Below are 27,731 nucleotides of genomic sequence, written 5' to 3'. Positions count from 1 at the left end.
GGGCGGGGAGCAGCGGGCAGACGCGGGGCGCGCGGGACGGGTAGAGCTGGCGGCGGCGCCCGGCTAGCAGTGCGGCCCGCGCTTGCCGGCCTCCGCGCCCACTGTCCGTGCCCGCCTTGCCCGTCCCGCCATGGCCGCAGCCGCCCTCCCGCCCCGGCCTCGGCCCGGGCCTGGGCCCCGGCCTGGGCCCCGGCCACTGCCTCTGCTCCTGCTGCCTCTGCTGCTGCTGCTGCGTGCCAGCCCGGTGCGCGCTGACAGTAAGGTACGTGCGGCCCTCCGACCCGGGCGCAGCTCGGCGTGTAGCCTGGCGCGAGGGGGCGCTGTGGCTGGGGGTGCGGGCTAAGCATGATGTCTGGGCCAGGAACAGAGGACCCAGAGAGGGAAGACTTAACAGGGAGGCCGCAGGGGCAGGGACCCCGGGAGAGGAGCTCGTGGGGGAAGAAGGGCTGGAGATAGATGGCAAGGGTGCTTGGGACCCCGAGCCTCTGGAAGGGGCGCTGGACACAGTCCAGTGCGGGGAGGAGGTCAGTACTGAAACCCCGGGCCAGGGAGAAGGGACGCTGGGAGCTTAAAGGCGGCCCAGACAGGGAGATGCAATCCCCAGCCTAGGGAGGGGATTCCCGGGAGCGCTGGGCAGGGGCAGCCTGGCGATCTGGCTCAAAGTTTCCATGGGAGGCTGACCCACGTGGGGACAGACCCCTGGGTAACTGCTACCTAGCGACTCCTAGGTTTGCAGCAGGACCTGGGCCAAGGCTTTCAGGCCATACGGGGGACCCAATGAACCCAGCTGGGCTGGCCACTCTCCTGACCTCTGGTGTTCCTGCCAGAGATCTGATGCACCCTCCAGAAGACACGGTGTCTCCAGAAGTGACTGAGCTGTTCTCAGTTATGGCTGAAAGGATCTGCTCTGGTGTCCGGCAGACCTGGGTTCAAATCCTGCCTCCATCTCTCAGCTAGGTGACCTTGGGCCTTTATGATCTCTAGATTAGTGAGATCAGGCCTGGATAATGCTTAGCACCACTCTGGCACCTAGTGGGTGTCCAATAAATGATACTGTGATTTTAAAATCTTACCACAGAGACCCCAAAAGGGAGTGTGATCCAGAATGTAGAGAGGAGAAGCACTTAGGGTCAGTCAGAGCAGGGACCTCTTGAGGATGTTCTAGAAATGACCCGGTGAGGACTGGGTTGGGACTGGGGGCAAGTGAGAGGCAGGAGGGAGGTACTGCAGAGCATGAGAGTAAGAGTGACTTCTCTTGATGTCTCTCCAGCCTCTTTCCTGGGTAGGAGGTGAGGCTGCCCTGTCCACAGGCAGGTAAAGGGCAGAGGTCACTAGCCACATGGTAAGTATATGAGCAGTGGGCACTGGCAGACCTTCAGCCTGAAGATTCAGCTCAGGGTATGCAAACAAGTGAGCTGCAGTCCTAACCACGTGCTCCAAAGACAAGGAGGGAATGAGTATCATTCCCATTTTACAGATGGGGAAATTAGGATGTATAGAAAGACAGCTAGCTTGTGGATCAAAAAACCTGGGTTCTGGCCCTTTGTTGTTTTTTGTCTGTGTGACTGTGGGCAAGTCACTGACTGTTTCTGGACCTCAGTCCCCCCATCTGAAAAACATTGTCTCCCCAACTTCCCTTCCATATAGGGCCTTCTAGGATTCCCTGACCTGGCTCAGGTAGGGGAACAAGTGAGCAAAAAACCCCAGATAATCTGGTCAGCACTCTGCCACCTCTCATCTCTCTGGCTGGGAGGAATATTTGGTCTCGGGCATCCTCTGAGCCATGCAGAGGGCTGTAGAGGTTGTGGGGGAGGGCTCGCATTCAAAGCAAAGCAAAGACAAAGAAAACCCAACACCCTGTTTATGTAGTGAGTCAGCCAAACACTTGCTAGGTTGGGGGGGTGTGTGTGTGTTTATTTGTCCCAGGGCAAGCTGGGGCTGGTGGGGTGGGGAGGCACATCCTAGAGTTTGGAGGATGAAGCAGCTGGGGGATTCAGCACAGCCCTCCCCCAGACACCTCCCACCCCACACCACTCAGCCAGCTGGGAAAAATAAAAATCAAGTGATGGGTGAATTTACTCTGCATTCCTCAGCACAGCCGGACTCCTGCTGGCTCTGGAGAGAGAGCTGTTTTCATTATCACCCTCCCTCCCCCAACAATCCTCCTTCCTCTTCAAGCCTGTCCTATTTTCTGAGGGTGAGGGGAGAGCCCTTTGGAAGGCCAGTCTGGGACTTGAAATCTATCTAGGGCCCTAAAGGGTTAAGTTGGCCCCTCCTCAGACTTCCTGCTCCTGGGCGGTCCAGCCTCGCCTTCTGCCCAGTACTTTCAGGGGTACAGGGGCAGCTCAACCCCAGTACTCACCAAGGAACTCTGTGGTCTTGGCCAGCTCCTCACTCAGTGTGTTTTAATTTTGTGTTTATAACAAGGTCTCTCCTAAGCAGGACTTGGGGTTTCCATCTAAGGAAGTGCTTTGCCCATCTTGGGAGTGGGAGAAGGAGTTCACAGCTTCCCTGGCATATCTGAGGGACTGCCCAGTGTGAAGGTTAGGGTGGACAGACGGGTAACCACATGAAACCCAGTCACAGCACGAGAGACCTCTGGGAACCTGCTTTTTGCTGCGTGTCCTAGGAATGTGGCTGAGAATTCCCCATCTCTACCTCAGTTTCCCCATCTGTGAAAGGGCTGCTGGCACCTCATGTTCCCCATGCATCCTGGGGTGGGAAGGGGGTCTTTGGTCAGCCCTGCTGCTGATCAGAGGCCCGAAGACAGTGGGGAGGCCAAGGCCTGTGGGAGCTGGGCCAGGGGAGCAGGAGGGGCTAGCACAGGCAGGCGGTGGTGTCCCAGGCTGGATCAGATGTTCCAGGCCAGGCCGGTCCCGAAGGCTTAGGTGTTGCTGCCCCTCCAGTCAGGGAGTTTCTGCCTGTGGGTGTAACTGGAAACAGGCTCCAGAGCAGGCAAGGGCTGCACAGTGATGGAGTCCTCCTTCTGCACACAAAGAGTGTGGGACCGAGTGAGGCCCCACGGGGTCTCTCTGCAGGGAAGGTCTTGCTCCATCTCTCCTATTGGCTGGGGCATGCGAAGAGCATCCTGGCTGCCAAGCCCCCTGCCCAGGATTTACATTCAGGATCTCACACAACACTCTAAGACTTCAGTGCTCCCTCCCCATTTGACAGACTTGAACACTGAAGCTCAAAAGAGTCAGGTTGGGGCTGCTGAAAAGTCCAAGATAGGGAACTTGGGGAGTTTGGAGATCCCTGGGGCTCCAGGATTCTCAGCCTTTAGTGGGCATCCAAATACCTGGGGAGCCTGAGAGAGTCTGAGTGAAGGGATGTAGAGTAAGGACAGGGCATCTGCATTTTCCAAGTCATTCCACCCCAGGTAATTCTGAGGCACATCCCCTAGTTGAGAACTCATGGAGGTTTGTGGAGCAAGAGAATAACAGATCATCAAAAAGGAGCTTTTGGAAGGTTAATCCAGCAGAGAGGAGGCTCCTGTATTGCCCAGGTAGCAGTTGATGCAACCTGAGCTCGGGCTGCGGCCGGGAAGTAGAGACCAAGAGACTGAGATAGGAGATATTTAGAATGAAGCATCCATTGGAAGAACGTGACTGATGGGTTCCAGAGTAAGAAGGAGGCTCAGAGACCTGGGTTGGGCAGGAAGGTAGGTAGACACGGGTTTGGGAGAAGATGCTGGGCCCAGTTTTGGATGGATTAAGTTTGGGGTACCTTTGGGGTGTATCCAGAGGGAGGTGTCCAGCTGACCATGGGCTCTAGGGGAGGTCTTTCCCTGCAGGAGGACATGGAAACTGCCTCTCAGTGAATCTGGGCTGGCCATGAGAGAATAGGGAAGATTCAACCTCAAGGTGACACAATTTGAAACTGTTCTGTTTCTAGAACATTTTATCGGTTGAACCCCCTCTTCCCCATTCTGGCCAGATTTATCCATCTCTCTTCAGAAATATCAAGTACACCTTCTCGCCATCTTATTGTGGAATTTCCTTGCAAATTGCTAGGGAACTTTTTAAGCACAAGCCACCCACACTTCTGGGGGCTTTGGCAGCAGTGTGTGCTGAGCAAGCCTGCAGGGAGGGATGGGGGGCTGAGGCAGCAACTCCAGCCCTCAGGCCAAGGGCAAGGTGGGTCAGGCCCAGTGGGAGCCCCATTTCCCCTGCCCCACCAAGACCTGATCCAGGGCCAACATCTCTATCCCAGCTCATTTGCTGGTGGAGAAGCCCTTGCCTGGTGATTATTGGTGGTCATAGGAGGAAGAGCATGTGAACTAAATTTTGGAGTCAGCCTGTGCTGTGTGACCCTGGGCAAGCCCCTCATCTTCTCTGATGCTCAGATTTCTCCTCTCCAAGGTGGGGTTGTGGTGAGAGCAAAGAGGTAGAAAATTATGTACAAACGTGAGGGAGGGTTATTGGGAGCAACTTCAGTAGCAAGTAGACAGCAGTTGTTCTATGCCAGGCACTCTGCATGCATTGACTCATTTTAGCCTCAGGACAAGCTTATGAGGAAAGGACTGTTATCCTCCCCATTTTACAGAGGAGGAAGCTGAGGCTCAGAGGGGTCAAGGTCATGCGGGGAGGACACGTGGGAGCTGGGATTTGAGCCCAGGCCTGGCTCCTTTCCATGGTGCTCTGCCTCCTCCAGTCAAGCAGCACAGGACATAGTAACCACAGGAGGTAGGGGCCTGCCTGGGCTCCTGGCAGCCGTGGCTGGAGCAGAGGCCCTCTTCCGACTCCATTCCTGACTCCTGGCCTGTGTCAGGGCCTTGGCCGCCCCCATCAGGACGTAGCACCTCATCTGAGGAGGGAAGGAATGTTGCAGTCTGATGTGGAGGCCGCTGCTGGTGGGGATGGGCGTTGGATTATGGGTGAGTCCTGAGGAAGAGGCCTCTCTGGCCTGGCCACACAGAACACACCCACATCCCCTCACTGGGCTCTTACCCCCACCTGGGGGAGTGGGTGGGGCTGGCTAGGGGTTCCAGCAGAGCCGGGAAGGGGGCCCAGAAGTCTCAAAGAGAAGGCAGGCTTACGGTAGTAGCAGCGATCTAAAGAATGTACAGCATCCGAGCCTGGCTGTCCGCGTTCACAGACGGGGAGAATTGCCCAGCAGGGCCCAGGGTACACTTTGCCCACAGACAACCCAGGACAAAGCTTCCACCCGTAGCCACCTCCTTCCCCACCCTCCGCAGCCTCCAGGGGACAAGTCTACCCACCCTGGGCTCTGATCCCCTTGAACGAGTCATTTGATGGCTCCAGGGCTATTTCCTCATCTGGAGGACACTGCTAAGAATATCTACCAATGCACCCACGTGGAGAAACAAAGGGAAAAACAAGCCCCTGTCAGGATTCTTGGTGGTAATAATAACAACTACAACATATTCCTGGTATTCCGTCTCTCAGTTCTCACACAGTCCTTTGTTGGGTACGCACTAGCAGTACCCTCATTTTACAGATGAGGAAACTGAGGCACAGAGAAGTTAAGTAATCTACCCAAGAGCACACAGCTGTAGGTGGCCCATGGCTGTGTTCCTAACCACTGCCCCACACTTCCCCAGCACTCAGTGAGTTCTCAGTAAATGTCTCCTCCCTGGGCTCTGCACCCCAGGCTTGCTTCCTCCACCCACCGTCTGAGCACAAAGCAGCCTGAGTGAGTGTCCCGTGATGCAGATCTGACCCTGGCTCTCTCCTACTTAAAACCCTTCATGAATGGATAAAGAAGATGTGGCACATATATACAATGGAATATTACTCAGCCATAAAAAGAAACGAAATGGAGTTATTTGTAGTGAGGTGGATGGAGTTAGAGTCTGTCATACAGAGTGAAGTAAGTCAGAAAGAAAAACAAATACAGTATGCTAACACATATATATGGAATCTAAGGGGAAAAAAAGGTCATGAAGAACCTAGTGGCAAGACGGGAATAAAGACACAGACCTACTAGAGAATGGACTTGAGGATATGGGGAGGAGGAAGGGTAAGATGTGACAAAGAGAGAGAGTGGCATGGACATATATTCACTACCAAACGTAAAATAGATAGCTAGTGGGAAGCAACCGCATAGCACAGAGAGATCAGCTCTGTGCTTTGTGACCACCTAGAGGTGTGGGATAGGGAGGGCGGGAGGGAGGGAGATGCAAGAGGGAAGAGATATGGGAACATATGTATATGTATAACTGATTCACTTTGTTATAAAGCAGAAACTAACAAAGAAAACAAAAAACAAACAAACAAAAAAAACCCTTCATGAATCCCCCGAATTTTCAGGAATAAGTCCAGATCCTCAGCCAACTTTCAGGGCCCTCCACGAGCGGGCTCTGCCACCCCCAGCCTTAGCTCCTGCCACCCAGGCTCTCTGCAGGCACCAGCCAGAGTCAACCTCCTCCAAGCCCCCAAAGTGCCAGGCCCTTGCTTGTCTTTGCATATATGACTTGCTCTCCCTGGAATGCTCTACTCGTGCTTAGAGATGTCCCCTGGGGTGCCCTCCTCTGAGCAGTCTTCATGGGTGTCTTTTTCTGTGAACTCAGAGCTCACTATATCAGCTTCTCTCATGGCTGAGAAGGTCAAGGATGTACCTCTATTTCTTCTGCACCTCCAGCTATCACCCAGAGTCTGGCTGAGGCCAGGGTTTCAAACAGGTGTCTGAGGGCTCAGAGCAGAAATGGAGTGCCTGCTGCCCTTCCCCAGAGGGCACTGGGACACTCATGGGGGCTGGGCTTGGCAGAAAGCCCAAGGGAGCCTTGAACTCACCTGGGTCCTGGCGGCTTCAGTGAGAGCTTAGTAGCCATGAGGCCTGCGGTGTTGGTTTGTTGATTGAGCCATAAATAGCTGTGTCCTGAGAGCCTGGAAGCCCAGGATGGGCTGGCTGAACCAGCTAGGGCAGTGGCTGGCTGGGGCTCCGAGAGCCCGGCTGGTGTGTGAGGGCAAGGTAGGCTGGAGGCGGTGACTGAGTCTGGCACCTACCGCTGATCTCACCAAGCTGACTCTTGCAGGCACAAAGTCCTGCTGCCCCAGGGACCAGTGACCACACTTAGACACTGGATATGTGGCCTCCCAGGGTGGGATCGAAGGAAAAGGGAGGAGGGAAGGGAAACCACTAAATGGAGGTCATGTATCTCATTTGAGCCTCACCATGAGGAGGCCGGGTATGGAGAGTCATCCATTTTACCACTGAGGGAATGAGGCTCAGAGAGGTTATGTAACCTGTTTAAGGTCACACAGGATTTGGGGAAACAGATTTGTAGCAGAAGCAGCATAAACCACTGATTTCTATCTGGAGGCAGATATCCAAAGCTGGATGTTCCCAGGTGAAGCTGTGTGAACTTGTGACTTCACCTCTCTGAGCCTCTGTTTCTTTAGCTGTATTAATAATGGCTCACAGTTAAGACACACTCACTATTGCTTAGGCTCTGTTCTTTACCTATATTAACTCATTTAATCATCACGACAACTCCGTGAGGCAGGAGCCCTTTTTACAAATGAGGAAACAGAGGCACAGAAAAATTGGGTTGCCCACAATCTCACAGTTACTGGCCTAGGCTCCAGACACCATGCTCTTAGCCCTGTGCTCTAGAGTGTCTGTAAAATACGGGCTTGTTTATCCAACAGATATTTCCAGGGCTCCTACTCTCAGCCAAGCAGGCACTGTTCTGGGGATATAGGAGGGAACTAGACAAAGTCCCTGCCTCTAAAGGTGCCTTCAGTAGAGTAGGGGAGACAAAAAATAAGAAAACACAGATATGATATTTCAGATGGTAGTACGTGCAATAAAGAAAAGCAAAGCCACTAGATAAGGGGACAGAGAGAAATGGGAGGTGTGTGGTCAGGGAAGGCTTCTCAGAGGAGGTAATGTGTAAGTTAATGTGAGGGAATGAACTCAGGGAATATGAGGGATAGGGGTTTCAGGATGAGGGTACCAAATTCGCAAAGGCCCCTGAGGCTGGAGTGGAGTGAAGGAAAGAGTGGCAAAAGGAGGGCCTTGAGGGAGGGTGTCAGCTCACATAGGCCTTGAAGGCCAGGCTAAGGACTTTGGAGGTAACGATACCCCCCCATACACAGATATTATTAAAGGGTGTAACGCACCCGAAACCTGGGATGTAACAAGTGCTCCGTAAAAGGTCTCCATTCATATTTTTTTACTATTGTGGCAAAATACACATAACATAAAATTTACCACTTTAACCATTTGAAAGTGTACAACTCAGTGGCATTTATGTAGTACATTCATAATGCTGTGCAACCATCACCACTACCTAGATCCAGAACATTTTCATCACTCCAAAAGGAAACCGTGTACCCATTAAGCAAACACTCTCCATTTGCTCCTCTCTCTACATCCTGGGAACCACTAATCTGCTTTTTCTCTCTATGGATTTGCCTATTCTGGATATTAATATAAGTGGCTCTTTCATTTAGTATAATATTTTTCAAGGTTCATCCTTGTTGTAGCATGTATCAGTACTTCATTCCTTTTTATGGCTGAGTCATATTCCATTGTGGGGCTATACCACACCTTGTTTATGCATTGATCAGTTGATGGACCTTTGGGTTGTTTCTACCTTGTGGTTATTGTGAATGGTGCTGCTGTGAACATTGCTGTACAAGTCCTTGCTTTAACACCTGTTTTCAATTGTTTAGGTATATACCCAGGGGAGTAGAATTATTGGGTCACGTGGTAATTTCATGTTTAACTTATTAAGAAACAGCCAAACTGTTTGTCACAGCGGCCATTACTCTTTTCATTGTTGTTATTATTATAAGGCTTCTATTTCCTTGTAAGGAAATTTGTTTCCTTCTCAGCCACTCTAATGGTGCCCCCAAAGGCCAGGGGGGCCGGATCCTGCTACCTGTCCCTCCCTCGCCTTCTCTCCCCCTCCCTCCAGCGCTGGCCTTCGGCTCACCGGGGCCCCTCTTGCAGGTGTTCGGCGACGTGGACCAGGTGCGCATGACCTCGGAGGGCTCCGACTGCCGCTGCAAGTGCATCATGCGGCCGCTGAGCAAGGACGCGTGCAGCCGGGTGCGCAGCGGGCGGGCGCGCGTGGAGGACTTCTACACAGTAGAGACTGTGAGCTCCGGCACCGACTGCCGCTGCTCCTGCACCGCGCCGCCCTCCTCGCTCAACCCCTGCGAGAACGAGTGGAAGATGGAGAAACTCAAGAAACAGGCACCCGAGCTCCTCAAGGTAGACTTTCTGGAGTAAAGGCCGGGATGGGACCCCACTCCTGCGTGAACACCTAGCATAGGCTGGCGCCGGCTGTCCCTCCAATGAAAAGGCCACACGTTCTAAGGCAGGGGTAGTTCTCATCCCATTTCACAGGTGAGGAAACAGAGGCTCCCTGAGAGGAAACCAATTCCTGCCTAAGACCATTCGGCCAGTCAGTGATGGAGGCAGCATCCTTTGGCTAGCTTACCTGGATAGAACCCTTTACCATCTAGTAGCATCTATCCCAGTGTCCTGTGTTTTACCCAAACCAGGTCATCTGTCAGCACCTCCATGTAGCATTTTGTGGCATTTGATTGTTTTTTATGTAATAACGTTTCCCATACTCGCGTACCACCTTCGTGCCAGACATTGTGCTGAGCTCTTTTCTTTTTTTTAACATTATTTCTCTAAATTCTTAAACCATTTTGTGAAGTATGGGATCTTTGTCCTCATTTTATAGGCAAGAAAACTGAGGCTTGGAGAAGTTAGGTAACTGGCCCAAGCTCTCACATAATGACACGCAGCCACAAGTCTATACCATATTTTTATGTAAATTTTGTGCTTATAATCCCCTCCCCCCACCCCACCATAGGAAGAATAGAAAGAGGCACCACCTCTAGGTGCCACAGCCCTGTGCCGGGCCCACCACCAGGACCCGTGGCTTGGATAGGCATGTGCAGGGAGACCGCAGTCCCCCATCCAGCCTGGCACCTTCGTGCCATTCACACCATGCGCCACTTCGTGCTTGGCGGGCCTGGTGGGGCTGGGATGTGAACTCAGGGCCTGCTGTGTCCAAAGCATGTGTTCTAAATCACCCTGCTCTCCTGTCTTCCTTTCTGTAATAGCCAGATAATTTGGTGGCTTTTGAGAGGATCCTTTTCTTTTATAATTTCTTCCAAACATGTGTCTATTTTGCCCTTTTCGTGTCAAGAACTGTGAAGTTGACTGAGATGTTACCCTACTTGTAAGCTAACAAGTTAGCCTGCTAGTTTCATGGATGCTGGCAGTAGACACGAGCCAGAGACAAAGGACTTTATTACTCACAGTCGCCAGAGTGTCTCCACTTTCTTGCACTGGTTCTCCCACTCACTTCCCACGGGGTGATGCAGTGAGGCCCAGATAATACCTGCACACACAGTGGGATGTTTTCCAAGAGAGGAGCCCCAACTTAGAGAATCCAGATCTCTTATAATGAGCACCAAGCACACCTTCCCTGCTCCAGAGGGAAACACTCTCTGGATGCTCCAAGGCTGTTCACTCTGCAACAAGATGGCCTGGAACAAGGACAGTCAGTGCCTCTGCAGGCAAGACATGCAGAAAAGCAAGAGGCCTGGGAAGAACTGTCTCCCAACATTTGGCTAAAAATGTTTTCTTTAAATTTAACTTTAGTTTTATTTTTGTAACTACTGGATGGATACCAAAACTCTTGAAGTTGGAGGTGGTGTTTGAATTTTAGGCCAAGTGGCCTCTTGACAACTTGGCAGTTCCTGGACCACACTGTCTCCCAAACCCAGTAGGGCCCTGCAGACTCCAGGCACTGAAGCCATAGGCCAGTCTTCAGTTACAGGGACAAAACCAACTTTTGCTCAAATCCACTTCTCAACAACTGAATTGTAAGCATACTTGACATGAGGATAGACAAAACCTTCTCCTAAATGCTGGCTAATTTAATCCTTGCTACAGCCCTTTGGAGAGGGAACTTATATTCCCAGCTTTACTTGGGGGAGGAATCTGAGGCCCAGAGAGGAACTGTGACTTGCCTAACATAACACAGCAAGAAATTTGAATCCAGGAATTCTCTGCTGTGTCCCCTTGCCCAGTGGAGAGGTCACTGGGCAGTTCTCTCAGCCGGGAGCTGTCCCTTCAGTGCACAGCAGCCATGGGGGGTTTTACTCAGCCTTATAGGACTGGACTGGGGCAGTGGTGGGATTAACCCAGCAGGAGGGGTCGTAGGAGGAACACAGAGAAGATACTCTGCCTCCTTGATACTGTAGAAGTATAAGTGAGTACCCGACAGGTACCCAGTGAGCCCCAAGAGGAGAAGTGGACAGAGGCAGTAGGAGACAGAGCTGAGGCCCCTCTCATTTGGCTTGGCTCCCCCTCCCTCAGTGGGCAGCCCCCCCCGGGAGAGGAGGTTAGGGGAAGCCACTGTGGAGGGGAACAGGGCAACCCACCCTATACCTGCCCCTTGTCTCTACCCCAACCCTTCCCCTCAAGCTAAGAACTGCAGCTGTGATTTAGCCTTAGTTGCATGGCTCTGAGGAGAAAGAATGGCATTCTAGATCCCCTTTCTTGGGGGCGTGTCTCTCACCTCTTCACTCCTTTTCCTTCTGGATATGAATTTGGCATGGCCCCACCCTTGAGGAATTCCAGTCCTATGGGGACACAGCTCCTGACCCCAGTAATGGCAGTGCAGTCAGTGCTGGGCCAATGGACGTCCCAGGGACTGTGGGAACCCAGAGGAGGAGGTAACATTACAGCTGGGCTTTGAGGGATGTGTAGGAGTCCCTCAAGTGAGCAGAAATAAGAACATTCTGGGGGAGAGTAAGTGGAGTGGGTGTGACCCAGGGTGCCCCCCTGCCCTCTCTCTGCCCCAGCCCCACTAGCCACGTGTCAATTCCACACTGTACTTCTCAAACTATATGTGGTGAAAGACCAGTTTTTTAAAAAATCTGTCAAGCACTGGGAATTCCTTGGCAATCCAGTGGTTGGGACTTGGCGCTCTCATTCCCAGGGGCCCAGGTTTGATCCCTGATCAGGGAACTAAAATCCTGCAAGCCATGTGGCTCAGTCAAAAAAAAATCTGTCAAGAACCAACACTCTTGTAAAATACTATAAAAATGAATTGTTAGGAAAATGAATTGGAATAGAAACAGACACGCAAAATACAAGTCCAGTGTTGTATTATTAGAGTCCACAGATGATATAAAATTTCTCTGTCAAATGGCTCTGAAAGTTTATAAAAGCCTACGCTCGCTTTTTGTAATTATTTTATCACAGACTGGTAACGAGCAGCTTGGACTTGTGCTGGTCCGCAGACTATATTTTGAGTTGCTCGGCTCAAACACACCATGTGTCTTCACACCTCCAGCTCTTTGCACGAGCTGTTCCCTTTGCCTGGAATGTCCTTCTCCGGCCATCGTTGTCTAATTTGTGCTCCTCCTTCAGAGCTCAGTTCAAACAAAACTTCCTGCTGGCAGACTTTACTAAACCACACACACTCCCAGACAAGGTCAGTGCCCCGTCGTTAATGACCTGGGCACCTGTGTGTGTTCCCACCTGCATTCCCTGATCCAGGCACCTCTGTGTTACTCTGCACTCCTTGACAGCCTGTAAAGGACCATGAAGGCTCGTGTCTGTATTGTCATCACTGTCCTTAATGCCTGGCCCAGAATGAGCATTTGCTGAGGCCGAAGAAGGTGGCAGGGGCAGATCAAGAAGGGCTTGAATGCCAGGGTCAGGAGATGAGTAGCCACACTTGGGCAGTGGGGAGCCACAGCAAGTAATCTAGCAGCGGAGAGACCCATGGTCAAAGCTGTGCTTTGGGAAGCCAGTTTTGGTGGCCATGAAGGCAGCAGAAGTGAAGCTAGGAGGTCCCATTTAGCCGCCTGGAATAGTAATCATCATTGCTGGTATTCATGAAGGCCTTGCTGTGTGCCCATTCTGAGCTGAGCCCTATCCAGACGGCACTGCTCCGTTCCACAACCTTGCTGCCCATTTCACAGAGAAGGAAGCTGAGGCCCAGGAGAGTCTCCGTGCATGGTTCTCACACTGAACTCCACAGAGCCCTGGGGTACCATGCAACCCCTCGGAGTCTGAACAAGGTTGTAGGGGAGCAGAGAAGACTCGAGGCCCTATCCCTGCTTCCACCAGAGCCCCCCACCCCCTTTTTCTGTTCTAGAGATCAAAGTCTATTCAGAGAAGAACTCTCTGGCTTAAAACAGCTTGAACACCCCTGGGAGAGTGGGAGTAAAACTGTGTTGGAAACAGCTGGCCAAGGCCAGACAGGAGCACCAGCATGCTCAGGCCCTGAGAATGCATACAGGGGGTGGGCTGGAGGAACCGCCCACTAGAAGCAAGGGAAAGCTGATTTCCCAACCGGCTCCTTGTGCCAAGGTTTCCCTGACACTCTCGCTGGCATCTTGGCCACTCTAGCTAGGATGCTGGGTTACTAGATGCCCACACCAATCAGGCATTGCCTACAGGCTGTCCCAGGAGGATGTAGACTCCCAGGCACCTTGGTGGGCAAAGTGGCTCTTTGAAGGGAGTCACAGATGCAGACTGTTAAAAGGGAGGCACATGGAAGCCAAGGCTGGGCACAAGAAACAGAAGCAGGGATCCAGGGGATGTGGATGGAGCTCCCCCAGTGTCCACTACACACCTCGTGGGGTTGTTCAGGATTAAGTGCAATGGCTCATTCAAGCCCCTATACAGTGTCTGCCATATGGAAGTGCTCAAAAGAGCTTTTCTTGTGATTATGAGCAGGCTGGGTCTAGTCAAGCAGACCATTCTGAGGCTCTGGGGTTCACGCTCTGGTGGGGCTCCTTTTGCACCCTCTGTGCCTGGCCGCGTGCTGTGCCTTTTCCCTAACCCTCACCTTTCCCCGGGCAGCTGCAGTCCATGGTGGATCTCCTGGAGGGCACCTTGTACAGCATGGACCTGATGAAGGTGCACGCCTATGTCCACAAGGTGGCTTCCCAGATGAACACGCTGGAAGAGGTAAGGGCAGGGCTCGAAACAGAGGCCAGGCTGGTGCAGTGCTGGCGGCCAAGGGCAGTGTCCAAGGGGGCCTAGGCAATTCTGTCTGGACCCTGGTGGCTGTTAGAAGCTGGACTCCTGCAGGGAGCTGGGAGAAGGAGATGCAGGCCACAGGGTCCAGCCTTTGAGGAAGAAGTCTGACTGGGGCTCAAGGGCCTGTAGGAAGCTGGAAGGCTGGGTGGAGAAACTGAGGCACCTGCTGGTTGTATGAAAGAGGTGCAGAGGGGGCTGAAACTTGCAGCCGCCCTCAGTTCACCAAGACCAGGGCCCATATATTGCACAAGTCTGGGGCAACCATTCGCATGAAACGCCAGCATTGTGCAGGACTGGCCAAGCCCACGGGGGCCAGGCTCGAGGTCGCATGGCTGTTCAAGGACCCACCTACCATGGAGGCAGAGGTGCTAAGTGTCTTCTCCTGGTCGGGGCAAATGTGCTGGAGGGCTGGGCGGGTGGCTGATACTGCCCCCTGAGGACAGGGACAGAGTTGAGTGACCCTGGAGGTTCAGGCTGCAGGTTTGAGGTTTGCATCTCTGCTGGCACAGCCTGTCCTCCGCCTGTTTCCTGCATCCGGTCCCTGCTGGGCTGCTGGGAGCCTGGGGATATGCAGCTGCCAGGAGGGGCGTGAAGGCTTCCTTTCCCAGCTTCCTTTCCACAGGGAGGGGGGCACCTGGGTATCCTGTGCCCCACGAGAGGAGATTAACCCCTTACTCACCCCAAAGTTGGGGTCACAGTGGCTTTAATTATTCAAAAAGTGTTTGGTGAGTATCTCTTATGTGCCAGGCCCATGCCAGCATGGGAGAATGGTAACAGTTGTTGAATTTCTACTGTGCACCAGTATTTCCTGTGCATCTAGTACATGCCAGGCTCTCCTGTTGTTGGTTCTACAGTTAGCCTCCTTTGACCTCTCCTCTGGTAATCTTAGGAAATGTTAACTCACTTCACGCAACTATGAGCCAGACAATCTGGAGGGTATGTCTGCAGAGCCTGGAACAAACCAGAAATGATTTCTGCAGCCACAAGGAAATGATTTTTAAATTATCTTCTGTTTTGCATTATCTGTGCTTTGCTTCTGTTCACTAAGTGATAGCTATGAAAAAAAAAGAAAAAGTTTTTGCTAACACTGGGAGGAGGCAGAGAGAACAGCCTCACTGCGGAGAAGATGGCTCCCTCTGCCTAAGGGAAAAACATCGCAGGAGGTCAGGCAACAATTTGGGGTCCCAGCTTCCTTCTGCTTTCTTCCCTTACACCAGTGGTTCTCAACCGGGGGTGATTTTGCTCCCCAGGGGACAGCTGGCACTATCTGGAGGCACTTCTGGTTGTCGCAGTTTGGGGGAGGTGGGTGGCGGATGCTATCGGTCCTAGTGGGCAGAGGCCAGGGATGCTGCTAAACATCCTACAGTGCGCAGGACAGCCCTACAGCACCCAAATGTCAGTAGTGCTGAGGTTGAGAAACCTGCCTTACACAGTGTGCCTTCTGTCCACCCTGTGATCCAGGTGGGAGTGGGGCTAGGGGCTGCTAAAGCCAGGCAGAGTCCCCAGCAGTAGGGAGACAGTGAGGCAGGGCAGGAGAACAAGAGGAAGAGTAAAGGTGGGGCTTGGTGCGGTGGGAGGAGCCAAGCCTGCCCAGGAGAGAGGTCGGAGACTTGGAGACTAGGAAGGGATCAGAGACCATAGCAAAACCCCACAGAGTTCCAGTGTTTGAGTATTTTATAAAAAAGAGGTATTTATGTATTACTTGCGAAATTAAAAGGTAATTTTAAAGTAGCAAAAGATTGGTAGCAACTGAAAAGGTAGATCCATAAGGGACTGGCTAAATACATTTTGGCCTATACATACAGTGGCAAACTGTGTGGCCAGTAAAAGGTATGGGGAGCGCTATATATACAGATATGCAAGAGTTCCCAAAATAGGCTCAAATGAGAAAGCAAAGGGCAAAGGAAAGAAAGGCAGGGAGGAAGGGAGGGAACGCCCCACCCGTTCCCCCAGGCCCTGCTCAGGAGACTGGGCAGCAAAGCCTGATGGCAGAAGCTGGGGTGTCCACCAGGGCTGGGGACAGTCAGAGGAGGCTGGAAAGCTCTTGGGTCCCGCCCCCACAGAGTATCAAGGCCAACCTGAGCCAGGAGAACGAGGTGGTGAGGGAGAGCATGCGCCACTTCAGGGAGCAGCTGAGGCACTACGAGAACCACTCAGCCATCATGATGAGCATCAAGAAGGAGCTCTCCAGCCTGGGCCTCCAGCTGCTGCAGAAGGACGCGGCCACGGCGCCCGCCGCTGCCCCAGCCCCCAGGCCTGGCAGTAAGGCTCAGGTGAGGCCAGGGCTCTTGTGACGGGCCAGAAGGTGGGTGGGCAGGGAGCACGGCGTGCCAGGACCTCGGCCCTGAGGGCCAGCTGGGTGGGGCTTCGGGGCCGCGGGATGGGGCCGAGGGCTGGCACAGCGGGGGAGTCCGTGGCAGGGCGGGGGCAGGGGGTGCCTGCTGCTCAGTGAGCCGTCAACACAGCTGAACTGGGAGCAGACGTGGGGCTCCAGCCCTCGGAGCTGGAGTATTCTCCAGCAGTATTCTCACTCCTGGTTCCAGACTAGTGGGGACAAGGTTGTAGAGATGACCCTCCCTGCCTGGTCCTGGGGGACCAGGTCGGCTGCGGCAAAACCACTTCTAACCTCCCCTGCTGCGGCTGGGCCCCTGGCTGGGTCAGGCCTGCTCATGGGTAGGTGGGCAATGCCTCGGGGACCCCAGCCGACTAATACCACTTCATCAGACCCATCCTGGGGTGGAGAACTCCTGCAGCAAACACCCAGCCTTCCATATTCAAACTCAGCGCACAAAGTGAGCAAAGGCCCTCACCAGGCTGAGCCACCCGACACACAACACATCTTCGGGCAGATTTGAAAAAGGCCCTCCTGTAGGCAGACATGCTGCAGAAAAGGCTCTCCCACAGGCCAGATAAATTAGAAGGAGGAGCCCCCTTTGGGTGGATAAATTGTACAAAGCCTCCTTCCTGTGACAGACACGTACCAGGGTGTGTGGCTTGGCAAATGGAGTACAGACTAGACTTCAGTCCCATTCGTGCCCCTTTGACCATTTCCACGTGCAGGATACAGCCCACCACTCCCACAGCGGCCTTGTGTTTTGGTGAGTGGAGGAAAAAGGGAGCTGACTTCTTCGCAGACATTATCTCAGTTAATCTCATAGCCACCTGCGAGGAGGGATGCTCGTTGCCAGCGTGGCAGATGAAGAACGCGGAGCGGGGTCACTCAGAGAAGGTGGCTGTGTTGGAACCCGGGCCTGCCTGACAGCCGAGCCCATGCTCTTCCTCTCCACCCCTCAGCCTCCGTGCTGACATTTTGACAATGGGGCTATTTGTGTCTGCAGCAGGGACCACCTAGATGCTGATAAAGCAGGGAGGAAGCCTAGTGCTTCGGCCCGGAGCTGGCTTCCTGCTCATTCGTGTGCCAATTCCACAGTAAGAATGAATCCTGTTTGGGCAGTGGCACAGAAGGTCTAGATCCTGTACTTGCTGTATCTCCTAGAGATCCTGCCTAACAATGGGTGATGTCACAGGCCCTAGGTTCTTGTGCCAAGCCAGCATCAGAGGCATTTAAAAGGAAGCAAAAATAACAAAATTCACAAAATTTTAGAAACAGCATGCCCTAAGGTCAATGCCCCGGTGACCAACCATCCCAGTTTGCCCAGGACTGAAGGAAGGGTTTCCCAGGATACAGGACTTTCAGTGCTAACACTGGGAAAGTTCCAGGCACACTGTGATGAATTGGTCACCCTGCCTTGGGGCCTGAGAACCTCTCCCTGCCCACACACAAAGACCAATGAGTGAGAGAGACAGGGATGGGAAGCTGACCTCCCCAGGGAGCAGACCGTTGTAGTCTACCCCCAGGGGGGAGTGTACAGGAGTTGGGAAGTAGAACAGGAATCTAACCTATCAGGCTGGGCTTCAAGCCTGTAGGGGAGCTAGAGAGCTGAGTAGGGAAACTGAGGCACACCCCAGTCATGGATGTAACTATGGGAGGAAAGCTGTGACTTCATGAGCACCTGGAACGTGGGGCCAGGAGCAACATGGCCATTACCAGCCCCCACGTGCTGAGCCTCCTGACGCCCCACAACATCCCTTCTACCATCCTCCAAATCTGAGACTTCCCTTCTCCCCCAGGACACAGCTGGAGGGAAAGGCAAAGACAACAACAAATATGGCAGCATGCAGAAGAGCTTTGTAGACAAGGGCCTCCCAAAACCTCCTAAGGAGAAGCTGCTGAAAGTGGAGAAGCTGAAGAAGGAGGGCAAGGGCAGATTCCCCCAGACCACAGCCAAGCCCCGGGCCCTGGCCCAGCAGCAGGCTGTGATCCGAGGCATCACCTACTACAAGGCGGGCAGAAAGGAGATGACCGAGGCCATGGCTGGTGAGTTAGAGGAAGAGTGGAACCTTGGGGAGTGGGGGCCCCTACAGGGACCCAGGGTCTTCTCTACAGTCAGACTGCCCCAGATCTCAGCTCCATGGGTTACCTGTTGGTGCCCTTTGCTCGTCCATACAATGGGATAATCCCACTCCTGGGCGATGAAATGATCAAATCAACACAAAGGGCCACTCAGTTCCTCTCCAGTAGTTATAGCTGTCTCCACCCTCACTGGCCTTTTCCTTCTTCATTGAAAGATGTGCGGAAGGTTCACTATGTACGTGCTGTACCTTCCAGACTTTCTGCCTAACACGGAGCTCACAGTCTAGTGGGAAAAAGCATACCCATAACCAGGCAGCTGCCTCTGGTGGGCGGGCAAACGCAGGGACCAGACCAGTGTTCTGGGAAGTGACCTGGGGCCTTTGAGGCACCTCCCATTTCCAGACTGGCCTTGGGGTGGATGGCCTCTCCAGCACCTCCCACTCTTTTCCCCCCAAAGAAGAGCCCACAGACTCTTGTATCTTTCTTACAGCTCCCTGCCCGATCACAGTGAAGGACAACAAAATAATGAACCGAGAAACAAGAGACAAAAGTTCCAAGAGTACCCAAATTTCTGGGCCATCCCCACTGGTGTGACTCCTGATTCTTCCTCTGAGCCCCTCCCCAGATGCCTGCTCTCCTCTGATGTCCCTGAGAGGTGTCCCAAGCCTGCTCCCCCTTCCAGGGTCCTGCTGACCCCCTCCTCCAGTGAGGTTCTCTGCCCAGCCCATGCCCAAGGGGGCCAGGGGTAGAACTGTGAGGGACCAGTCTCCCAAGAGCCCCCTCAATTCTTGGCCTCTCAGGGCTCAGGGGCCTCTTCTCCCAGCTTCTGGTGCCAGCTGCTGGCTCTGAGTCCTGCCAGGTCAGCCTAGCCACGGCATAGAGCCTCTGACCCCTGGCCAGGGCTCTGCCCAGGAACAGCTGCAGGCATCTGACTCTGCCAGTGAGGGCCGTGGGAACAAGCCCCTGCCCTGGCAGGCTGCCGAGGCTGGGCCCCACTGAGGCCTGCTGACCAGAGGGGATGCCCTCGTTCCCGAGAGACTCCAGGGGCTGCTCCACAGCAGGGCCTGGCTAAACCCCATGCAAAGAGGAAGCCCAGCAGGGAGAGAAAAGGAAGAAGTCAGGTGATTGTCTTGGAGTCAAGGGGCCTCAGTGCATCTCTGGGGGCCACACCATCACGGTAACAACAGCACCATTCCTTTGTCTCTGGCATCACAGCTTGCTGAGTCCTTTCACACATGCTGTTGCACTTGATCCAGCAGAGGAAACAAGCTCAGAGAGGTGAAGTGACAGCCTCCAGGTTTCACGGCGAGTTAGTGGGACTGGAGCCCAGAAGCTGAGGAGTTTTTGTCCCCTGCTCTTTGCCACTGAATCTTTCCCTACCCAGACCCCATCCATTCCAGCCCAGGAAAGCGTGGGTCAGGGATGACCCAGAGATGGCCCCAAACCAGTCCCACGGAGCTGAAAAAGTCCTCCCATCAGCAAAGCCCGTGCCAGCAGGAGTGGAAGAAGTGGGGGAGGGATGCCAAGAAAGCTGAGAGATGGGAGATAGGAGATGAACGAGGGGGCAAAGGCAGAGAACTGGGGTCCAGAGGTGACGGGAAGCTGGCTGCACCTGCCCTTCCCTACCTGGAGTGGCAAATCCTGGGTGAGAGAAACTAGAGGGTGTTTCCAGGGGAGCGGACTAGGAGAAAGTCTGTAAAATGGGAGCAAGGGTTTCTGCCTCCTGGAATTGGATCCAGGAAATGAAAGGGGTCTCACATCTGGCACCTCATATTTGCCAGGATCTGTGCAAATGTCTTGTACACATTTTCCTCTAATCAACACAACAGCTTGACGTGGTAGACCTCATGACTCATTTCACGTAAGGGGAAGACGAGGCCCACCGAGGCAGGGGACTTGGCCGAGGCCACTCATCTGAGGGGGCTATAGCCAGTCTGCTGACCATGAAGCCTTCCCCACCTCCCACTTTTCGAGGCCTTTCACTCCTTAGGGGCCACCCGCACCTCTCCCCCATGGCCCCAGCGCTGGGACCCGGTGGGCCTGGACCCCGGGCAGTGGCAGTGCTGCTAGGATGTGAGCACAGGGTCTTCTCTCCACAGACAACGCCCTCAAGGGCACTTCCTGGCTGGAGCAGCTGCCGCCCCGGGTGGAGGGCAGGCAGCCCGAGCCCAACTCAGCAGAGCGTGACGAGACTGGGCCCAGGGCCTCTGAGGGAGCGGACTTGGCCCCTGGCACCCCTGCCTCGGATCCCACCCCCACCCCTACCCTGACTCCCATCACCAGTCCCCTGCCCACCACGCCACCTTCACGCCCAGAAGTCCCCAGCCAAGGTGAGTAAGCCTCACAGGGGTCAGCAAACTACAGCCCGTGGGCCAAACACAGCCTATAGCCTGTTTTTGTACAGCCCTTGAGCTAAGAATGGTTTTTACATTTTTTAAGGGTTGTTAAAGAATATGGGACAGAAGTATGTGGTCTGGAAAGTCTAAAATGTTTGCTATCTAATCTTTACAGATCAGATCTTGACAACATTTACAGTGAAACAGGTAGTGTTTCCAACAAATTCTTCTTAAAACGTCACCTAGAACCCCATCATCAAATCCAGCAACTATTTTCACTTCTGTATTTCCTCTGTCTAGTCTTTGGCCCTGTTTTTATCTCCACGTTTATAGTTTTGGCTTGTGTCTTAGGTAGAAATCTTCCTCATTAAATCATCGATCGAGCCCGTCCTTCTGGAGGGCATCTTGGCTACCTGTGATGACAAGACAAAACCATTCCCTACTTTGGTCCACGTGCATTCCACTTCTAGGAATCTCTTTCCTAAAGGATCCATCAGATATGTGAACAACAGCTGCAGCTTAACTGGTTTCCTTGCAGCCTATTTCTAATGTCAGAAAACTGAAAATAATCTGAAGGTCTAACACTGAGGGGACTGGTTAAATAAATTCAAGGGCACAGCTGTCTGGCGGCCTGGTGGAACCTTGAGATCACATCATTAAAAGGCCATTTAATGATGTGAGAGGTTGCTCAGTGGAAGGAAAAAACAGGATACCTAAAACTGTATATTCAGAAGAATCATGGTTTTTTTTTAAGTATGTCTGCATGGCTATACATGCAGAGAAAAAAAAGGAAAGGAAGGAAATACAACATGTTTAAAAATTTCTTTGAATAATAGAATTTTGAATGATTTTTATTTTCTCCATTCTCCTTTTCTGAATATTCTGTGTATTCTACAATGATCAGACATTGCTTTGATCATGAAGAAAGAAAAAAGAAATAAATAAGGCTGCAAACAAAACCTCAGGAGGGATTTAAGTTAAGACCCAGATAACGTTCCCAGGACTGTTGCTCTGGCTCAGCATCTGTGGGTCTGTGTACCAAATGCTGCACCCCTTGCTCCCCACAGGCAGAGAGGCGAGCTGCGAGGGCACCCTCCGGGCCGTGGACCCCCCTGTGAGACACCACAGCTATGGGCGCCATGAGGGAGCCTGGATGAAGGACCCCGCTGCGAGGGATGACAAGATCTATGTCACCAACTACTACTATGGAAACAGCCTGGTGGAATTCCGCAACCTGGAAAACTTCAAGCAAGGTCAGGGACCCCTGTGATGGGAAAGGGGCAGGTGTGGGTAGCCTAGGGAGGGTCCCCCAGGGAGACTTGGCCCTCCTTTGCCTTGTGGTTTCCTGTGGTCCAGACTTCCCCTGCCTGGCCTAGCTCCGAATGGTCAGCCACCCCAAGAAGAGGAGTCTGGGGGCACCCCCTATGTGCTGGCCCCAGGCCAGAAGCTGGAATGCAACAGCAAACAAGATGGACGTGGTCTTGCCCTCATGAGTGTAATTTACTGTCAAGGGTAACAATACTTAGAATTTCCACTTGTTGAGTGCTTATTATGTGCTAATCACCAGTGTGTATCAGCTCACGGTATCTTTGAGGTGGGGGTTATCACCCTGTTTTACAGATGAGCAGAGCCCCAGGCCTTACAGGACCTTCAGGTCTGGGCAGGGAAGGGCAGAAATTTGGTTATCAGATCTGGAACATGATGAGGGGAAAGGGTCATTTAGACATGAGCTGCCCTCCAGAAATGCACAATCTGATGTGCATGGCAAAGGCTTCAAGAAACAATTTCAATATAGTGCTAGAGGGAGGCCTCGGGGGCTATGGGAACCCAGCCTGGAGATCAGGGAAGACTTCCCAGAGGAGGTGATGCTGAGGCATTCCCCAGGCAGATAGGATGGGAAATGGCAGTCTAGGCAGAGGGAGCAGCATGGGCAAACGCCCTGAAACAAAGCACAGGGGCTGGTATCAGCCTGTGTCTAAATCCTGGCTGTGCTGTTCCACAACCAGTGACCTTGAACCCTCTGAGCCTGTTCTCTCCCCGGCAAATGGGATAATAATAGTACCTCCTTCATGGGACTGTCTTGATGGGATCAGATAACTGGCCCAGCTCCAGGCCCATAGCTCACTCAGTATCCTTGCTGGGCCACCCAAGAGCCCTGGTCCCTGGCCTCCCTGGTCCCTGGGGTGGGCTGGGTTTTTTTCGGGAAGCTCCGGTGTGACCTTCCGCCCTCCACACGCAGGCCGCTGGAGTAACATGTACAAGCTGCCCTACAACTGGATCGGCACAGGCCACGTGGTGTACCAGGGCGCCTTCTACTACAACCGCGCCTTCACCAAGAACATCATCAAGTACGACCTGCGGCAGCGCTTCGTGGCCTCCTGGGCGCTGCTGCCCGACGCGGTGTACGAGGACACCACACCCTGGAAGTGGCGCGGCCACTCGGACATTGACTTCGCCGTGGACGAGAGCGGCCTGTGGGTCATCTATCCCGCTGCGGATGACCACCACGAGGCCCAGTCCGAGGTGATCGTGCTGAGCCGCCTGGACCCCGGCGACCTGTCGGTGCACCGTGAGACTACGTGGAAGACGCGGCTGCGGCGAAACTCCTACGGGAACTGCTTCCTGGTGTGCGGCATCCTGTACGCCGTGGACACCTACAACCAGCGGGAGGGCCACGTGGCCTACGCCTTCGACACGCACACGGGCACCGACGCCCGCCCGCAGCTGCCCTTCCTCAACGAGCACGCCTACACCACCCAGATTGACTACAACCCCAAGGAGCGGGTGCTCTACGCCTGGGACAACGGTCACCAGCTCACCTACACCCTCCACTTCGTGGTCTGAGCGGGACCTGGGCTCACAGGAGAGGAGTGGCCTCCTCCTGTGGCCATGGGGGGCATGGGGGGCTCCCCACAGCGACTCCTGCAAGGGACTCCCTCAGCAAATATTTACTGGGGCCAGGCCTGGAGCTAGGTGCTAGGCAGTGGGCACAGCCAGCGTCAAGCTTCCTCAGCACGCAGTGGAGTAATAATCACTTCCACTTGCACAACACTGCCAAGAGCTTCATGTGCACTAACCCACTTAATCCTCCTGACACCCTTGGAGGTAAAGACAGTTAAGCCCATTTAACAGGTGAGGAGATTGAGGCCTCACTTTGGATCCGGCAGGCCCATTTTACAGATGAGACCTGACCATGCTCTACCCTAACCTCTCCCCTACCTCCAACCCTCTCCCTTCTCCCCTCATTTCTCTTGTTCTCTCAAGTCTATGTCCCTTCCCCGGGGCTACTCAAAACCAGAGGCCTTTGGGACCAACACACTAGTGTTGGGTGGAGGCCCAGCTCTGCGTGCCACCCCAGGCCCCTGTTCTGATGGAGCTGTTGGTGGCCCTGGGGCTTTGGGCCCTTTGGCTAATGGCCTAATGTCCTTGTTCCATGCCTTGGGCCAGCCCCCCATCCCCACCCCACCCGCTGTCTGACCACATTCCAAACCACCACAGTCACCCAGCCACTGAGCAGAAACCACACCCTGAGAAAAAATACCAGCCCCCGTTCCAAGACCCCCCCCCCACCGTACTCATTTTTATTTTCTCTTATTCTTCATCAGTGCCGTCATTTGTTTCTGCAGCAGCAGCTGAGAAGGCTGCAGGCAACTGCCTGCCAGCAGCAACTCTACCAGGGTGGGGAACTGGGCCAGGCCCCGAGGCTCCCTCTCCACCCAGAAGTGCTGGCTTTGGCCACATACCCAGGCTGTGGCACCTCTCCCCAGTCCCTCCCAGAGCCTTTGCGCCTGGGGTCCACCTCGTCCTTTCTCTCTGTGCCTTTGAACCCACAACCTATACGCACTCAGGGATACCTCCAGGTCTGCCACGAGCAAGACCCTAGGCCTGAGGCTGGGTGGCACCAGGATGAACAGGTTTCTTCTTCCTTGTCAGTCCTAACCTGGTCATTTGGTGGGCTGGCCTGGGGGACCGGGGAAGGCTGAGATCTGGGCAACCAGGTCCAGAGGAGGCTTCGGACCTTCTGGGTGCAGGGAGGAGTCAGAGGTGGAAGCTGGGAGGGAAGGAGAAAGGGATCTGTGGATCAGACTTTTCCTGGTTTCAGAGATAATGGTGCCAGGGCTACCCCGAGCCCAGGACTTGGGGCTGAGGGTGCACAGGTGGGCTCCCCCGAGCCTCAGACCCAGCAGCCCCGGGGACAAGACCGTCAGGCCTGCCCCTCATCTGCTTTGAACAGTATTTTTAGAACTGGTAGAAGTTCTCCTGTCTGACTCCCTATATCTACAAAGGAGAAATAGGCCCAGAAAGGTTTAGAGAATGGCTCAGGGCCACAGTGGGAACAGGACCCAGCTGATCTCCTTCCAGAAGGGCTTTGTCTTTATCCTTTATTCTCCATGCTCAGAGGCAGCTAGGCAATAGACCACCCAGCACCCAAGTTATCCCAACACCTCTGAGGGGTATTTACTGCTGATCTCTACACAACCCCGGACCCTGCTTCTGTCATTCTGTCCCCATGCCAGCTCCCAGGTATCTGTATATATGAACACCCAGCTGCCATGTTGGGAAATTCAGCTGCATACCCAAGAGTGTAAAGAAATGCATTTTGTGCAGAATACATTTCTTTCAGGCATTGTCAGGTGATGTTGTTTTGTTTAAGCCGTAACTCACCCCCGAAGTAAAGGGGAATGATGACGCCCAGCCAAGCAAGGCCTGACTCATAGTGGTGGACATATCCAGCCTCCCCCGCCCAACTGAACTCTGAGGGCTCCACTTACAGACTCTTCAGGGGCTGCAAGTCCCAGCGTTTCCCTTGGCCCTGGGTGTGGGTTTTAGAAGACTCTGTCTTTCGTGATATCACAGCCCAACCACGTGAGAAATGTTCAGGCTTCTCTTTCCCCATTAGTCTTAGAAAAGGGAAAGTTAGAATGGACCAATTTTGGAAAAGGACAGGCAAAATAGTTTTCTCGGGGAGAGGATGCTGGCTGCAGCCTCTAAACATTCACTAAGCCCCTTCTGCTTTCAGGCCCTTGTATGTGGGTTATGCTGTAGGTACAATTATTTTCCTCATTTTACAGGTAGTCAAACTGGAGCCCAGAGAGGTTAAGTGGAGGCAGAGTCAAGTGGAAAGCCAGGTTTCCAAATCAGTAATAAAACCTGAGCATCAACAGTGGGCTAAGCAAGCCATGTGCATATTCTTGCATCTTTACAACAATGGAAGGTATGTACTCTGAGTGTGTCCATTTTACAGATGAGGAAACTGAGGTGAAGGGACTTACCCAAGCACAGCAGCTTAGCCTGTAGCACAGTCAGGTTTTCAGGGCTGGTCAGCACATGTTCTTTGCCAACTCTGTCACTCCAGCAGCAGCTCCAGAAATGGTGGTCATTGCTTTTAACCAGTGTAGCCAAGCCACGAATTGCATCTACATAGGAGACCCAAGAAGGAGGTTGGGGTCAGTTTATAAAGAGCCTTGAATGCCAAACCAGAGAAAAGGAAATTCTAAGACAACTGGATTTTGTTCTATCGGTGACGGGAAGCAGGGAAGAGTTTTTGTTGTGGGATTTATTACAGTTGGTAACAGGTACTTCAAACAAAGAAGGAGAGGGCTAGCTTTTCCTACCAACCTCAGCTGTGACAGCAAAGGAAGTTGTCTCCGGTGTTTCTGAACAACATGCTACGTGAAGGGGCTTTGGCTGCCACCTTTGAGTCCTCCCAAGAGATTTCTAGACCTTAATATTTAATTTGCTCTGTCTGGGAGGCAGCCCTAAAGGTGAGGCTGGGGGGTTTTCCTGGGAATGACTTGAGGACTACTGAAAGCCCGTATGTTCTAAAGCACCTTTTCCTCCATGACAGCATTGGAAACCACTCTGGTGACAGGAGGACACAGCACTGGATGGTTGTCAGGGAGCCCTGGATAGGAGTTAGGGAGTACTAGGTTAGAATCCAGCTATGCTTCTGACATGCTGCACAGACGGGACAGATGTCAACTCCCTTTTATGGCTGAAGACCTGCAGCTTAGTGAGGACAAAGGGCAGCTGAGGGCCCAAGCAGTACCCTCCTAGAGCTAGAAGTCACCTTTACATACATTATCACTAATCCACCCAGGAACCCCAAGGTTGGCATTACTTTTCCCTATTACAGGGAGTGAACCTCAAGTTCAGAAACATTAAGCAACCTGCTCAGGGTCACGAATCTAACAAGTAGTAGAGTCAAGAGTTGAACCAGGTCTGTTTTTACACCAAAGCCCAAAACTAACTGTTGTTAGGAATTTTGTAACCAGTCAGGTTTTCTTCTTTGCTTTGGCTACTGGGAAGCTCAAAGTCAAATTTGAGATTATTTTTAACAATTGTACTGGGTCTCCTACTGGACTCTGACTTCATTCTGGCTTTCTGCTTTAACCTTTACCCTGATCTCTTCATTTTTATTATATTGTATTTTATCTATTTTTGTAAACTGCCACAATACCTTTTTTTTGCAACGAGGTGGAATATACCTAAATAAATACGTGATCAAAAGCTTGATTTAAAAGTCTTGACTAAATGCTATGGTCTGCATCCTTATCATAACACAGACATTTAATAACTTTAAAACAATACTTTGTTATGAGAATCGGCCTTGTTGCTAGAAACTGATCTGGATAATGAACTAAGGCAGAAGAATCCAACTCAGGCTGACAACCAGGTCCCTCCCAGTGAAGAGGAGAAGCAAGCCATTCCCAAAGGTATGCAGACACTACCTTGCAGCCCCACCTTCAGCTGCAGAGAGAGAATCCCAGGGAGGGAGCCTTGAGCATCACTTAGTCCCATGTTCTCAAACTTCAGTCATTCATGTACAGACCCTCTTTGTGATTTTTGTCATTTTCCTTTACCATCTTCAGTATAGTTCACTATTTCTTTTTTCAATCATTTCATTCTTTTTACTAAAATAATTTTATTTCAAAGGGAAGCTTTATAACCTGTCAGCAAAAACGAAAACAAAAAATCTTAAA

The 27,731-nt window shown here is 52.8% G+C and overlaps 1 protein-coding gene across 1 annotated transcript; it reads left to right on the top strand.

Annotated features, from left to right (window-relative positions):
* OLFML2A (olfactomedin like 2A) lies at positions 1–27,234 on the top strand. The gene is made up of 8 exons (XM_061199944.1): positions 1–262; positions 8,923–9,186; positions 13,819–13,926; positions 16,062–16,271; positions 18,130–18,376; positions 20,512–20,742; positions 21,816–22,001; positions 22,988–27,234. Exons 1-8 carry the CDS (start codon positions 131–133, stop codon positions 23,590–23,592), a joined length of 1,983 nt encoding a protein of 660 aa, XP_061055927.1. The 5' UTR covers positions 1–130; the 3' UTR covers positions 23,593–27,234.
* The last annotated feature ends 497 nt before the right edge of the window (positions 27,235–27,731 follow it).

Source organism: Eubalaena glacialis, chromosome 9, assembly GCF_028564815.1.
Source record: "Eubalaena glacialis isolate mEubGla1 chromosome 9, mEubGla1.1.hap2.+ XY, whole genome shotgun sequence".
NCBI classification, from domain to species: domain Eukaryota; kingdom Metazoa; phylum Chordata; class Mammalia; order Artiodactyla; family Balaenidae; genus Eubalaena; species Eubalaena glacialis.
This window is presented reverse-complemented; position numbering and strand designations above follow the sequence as displayed.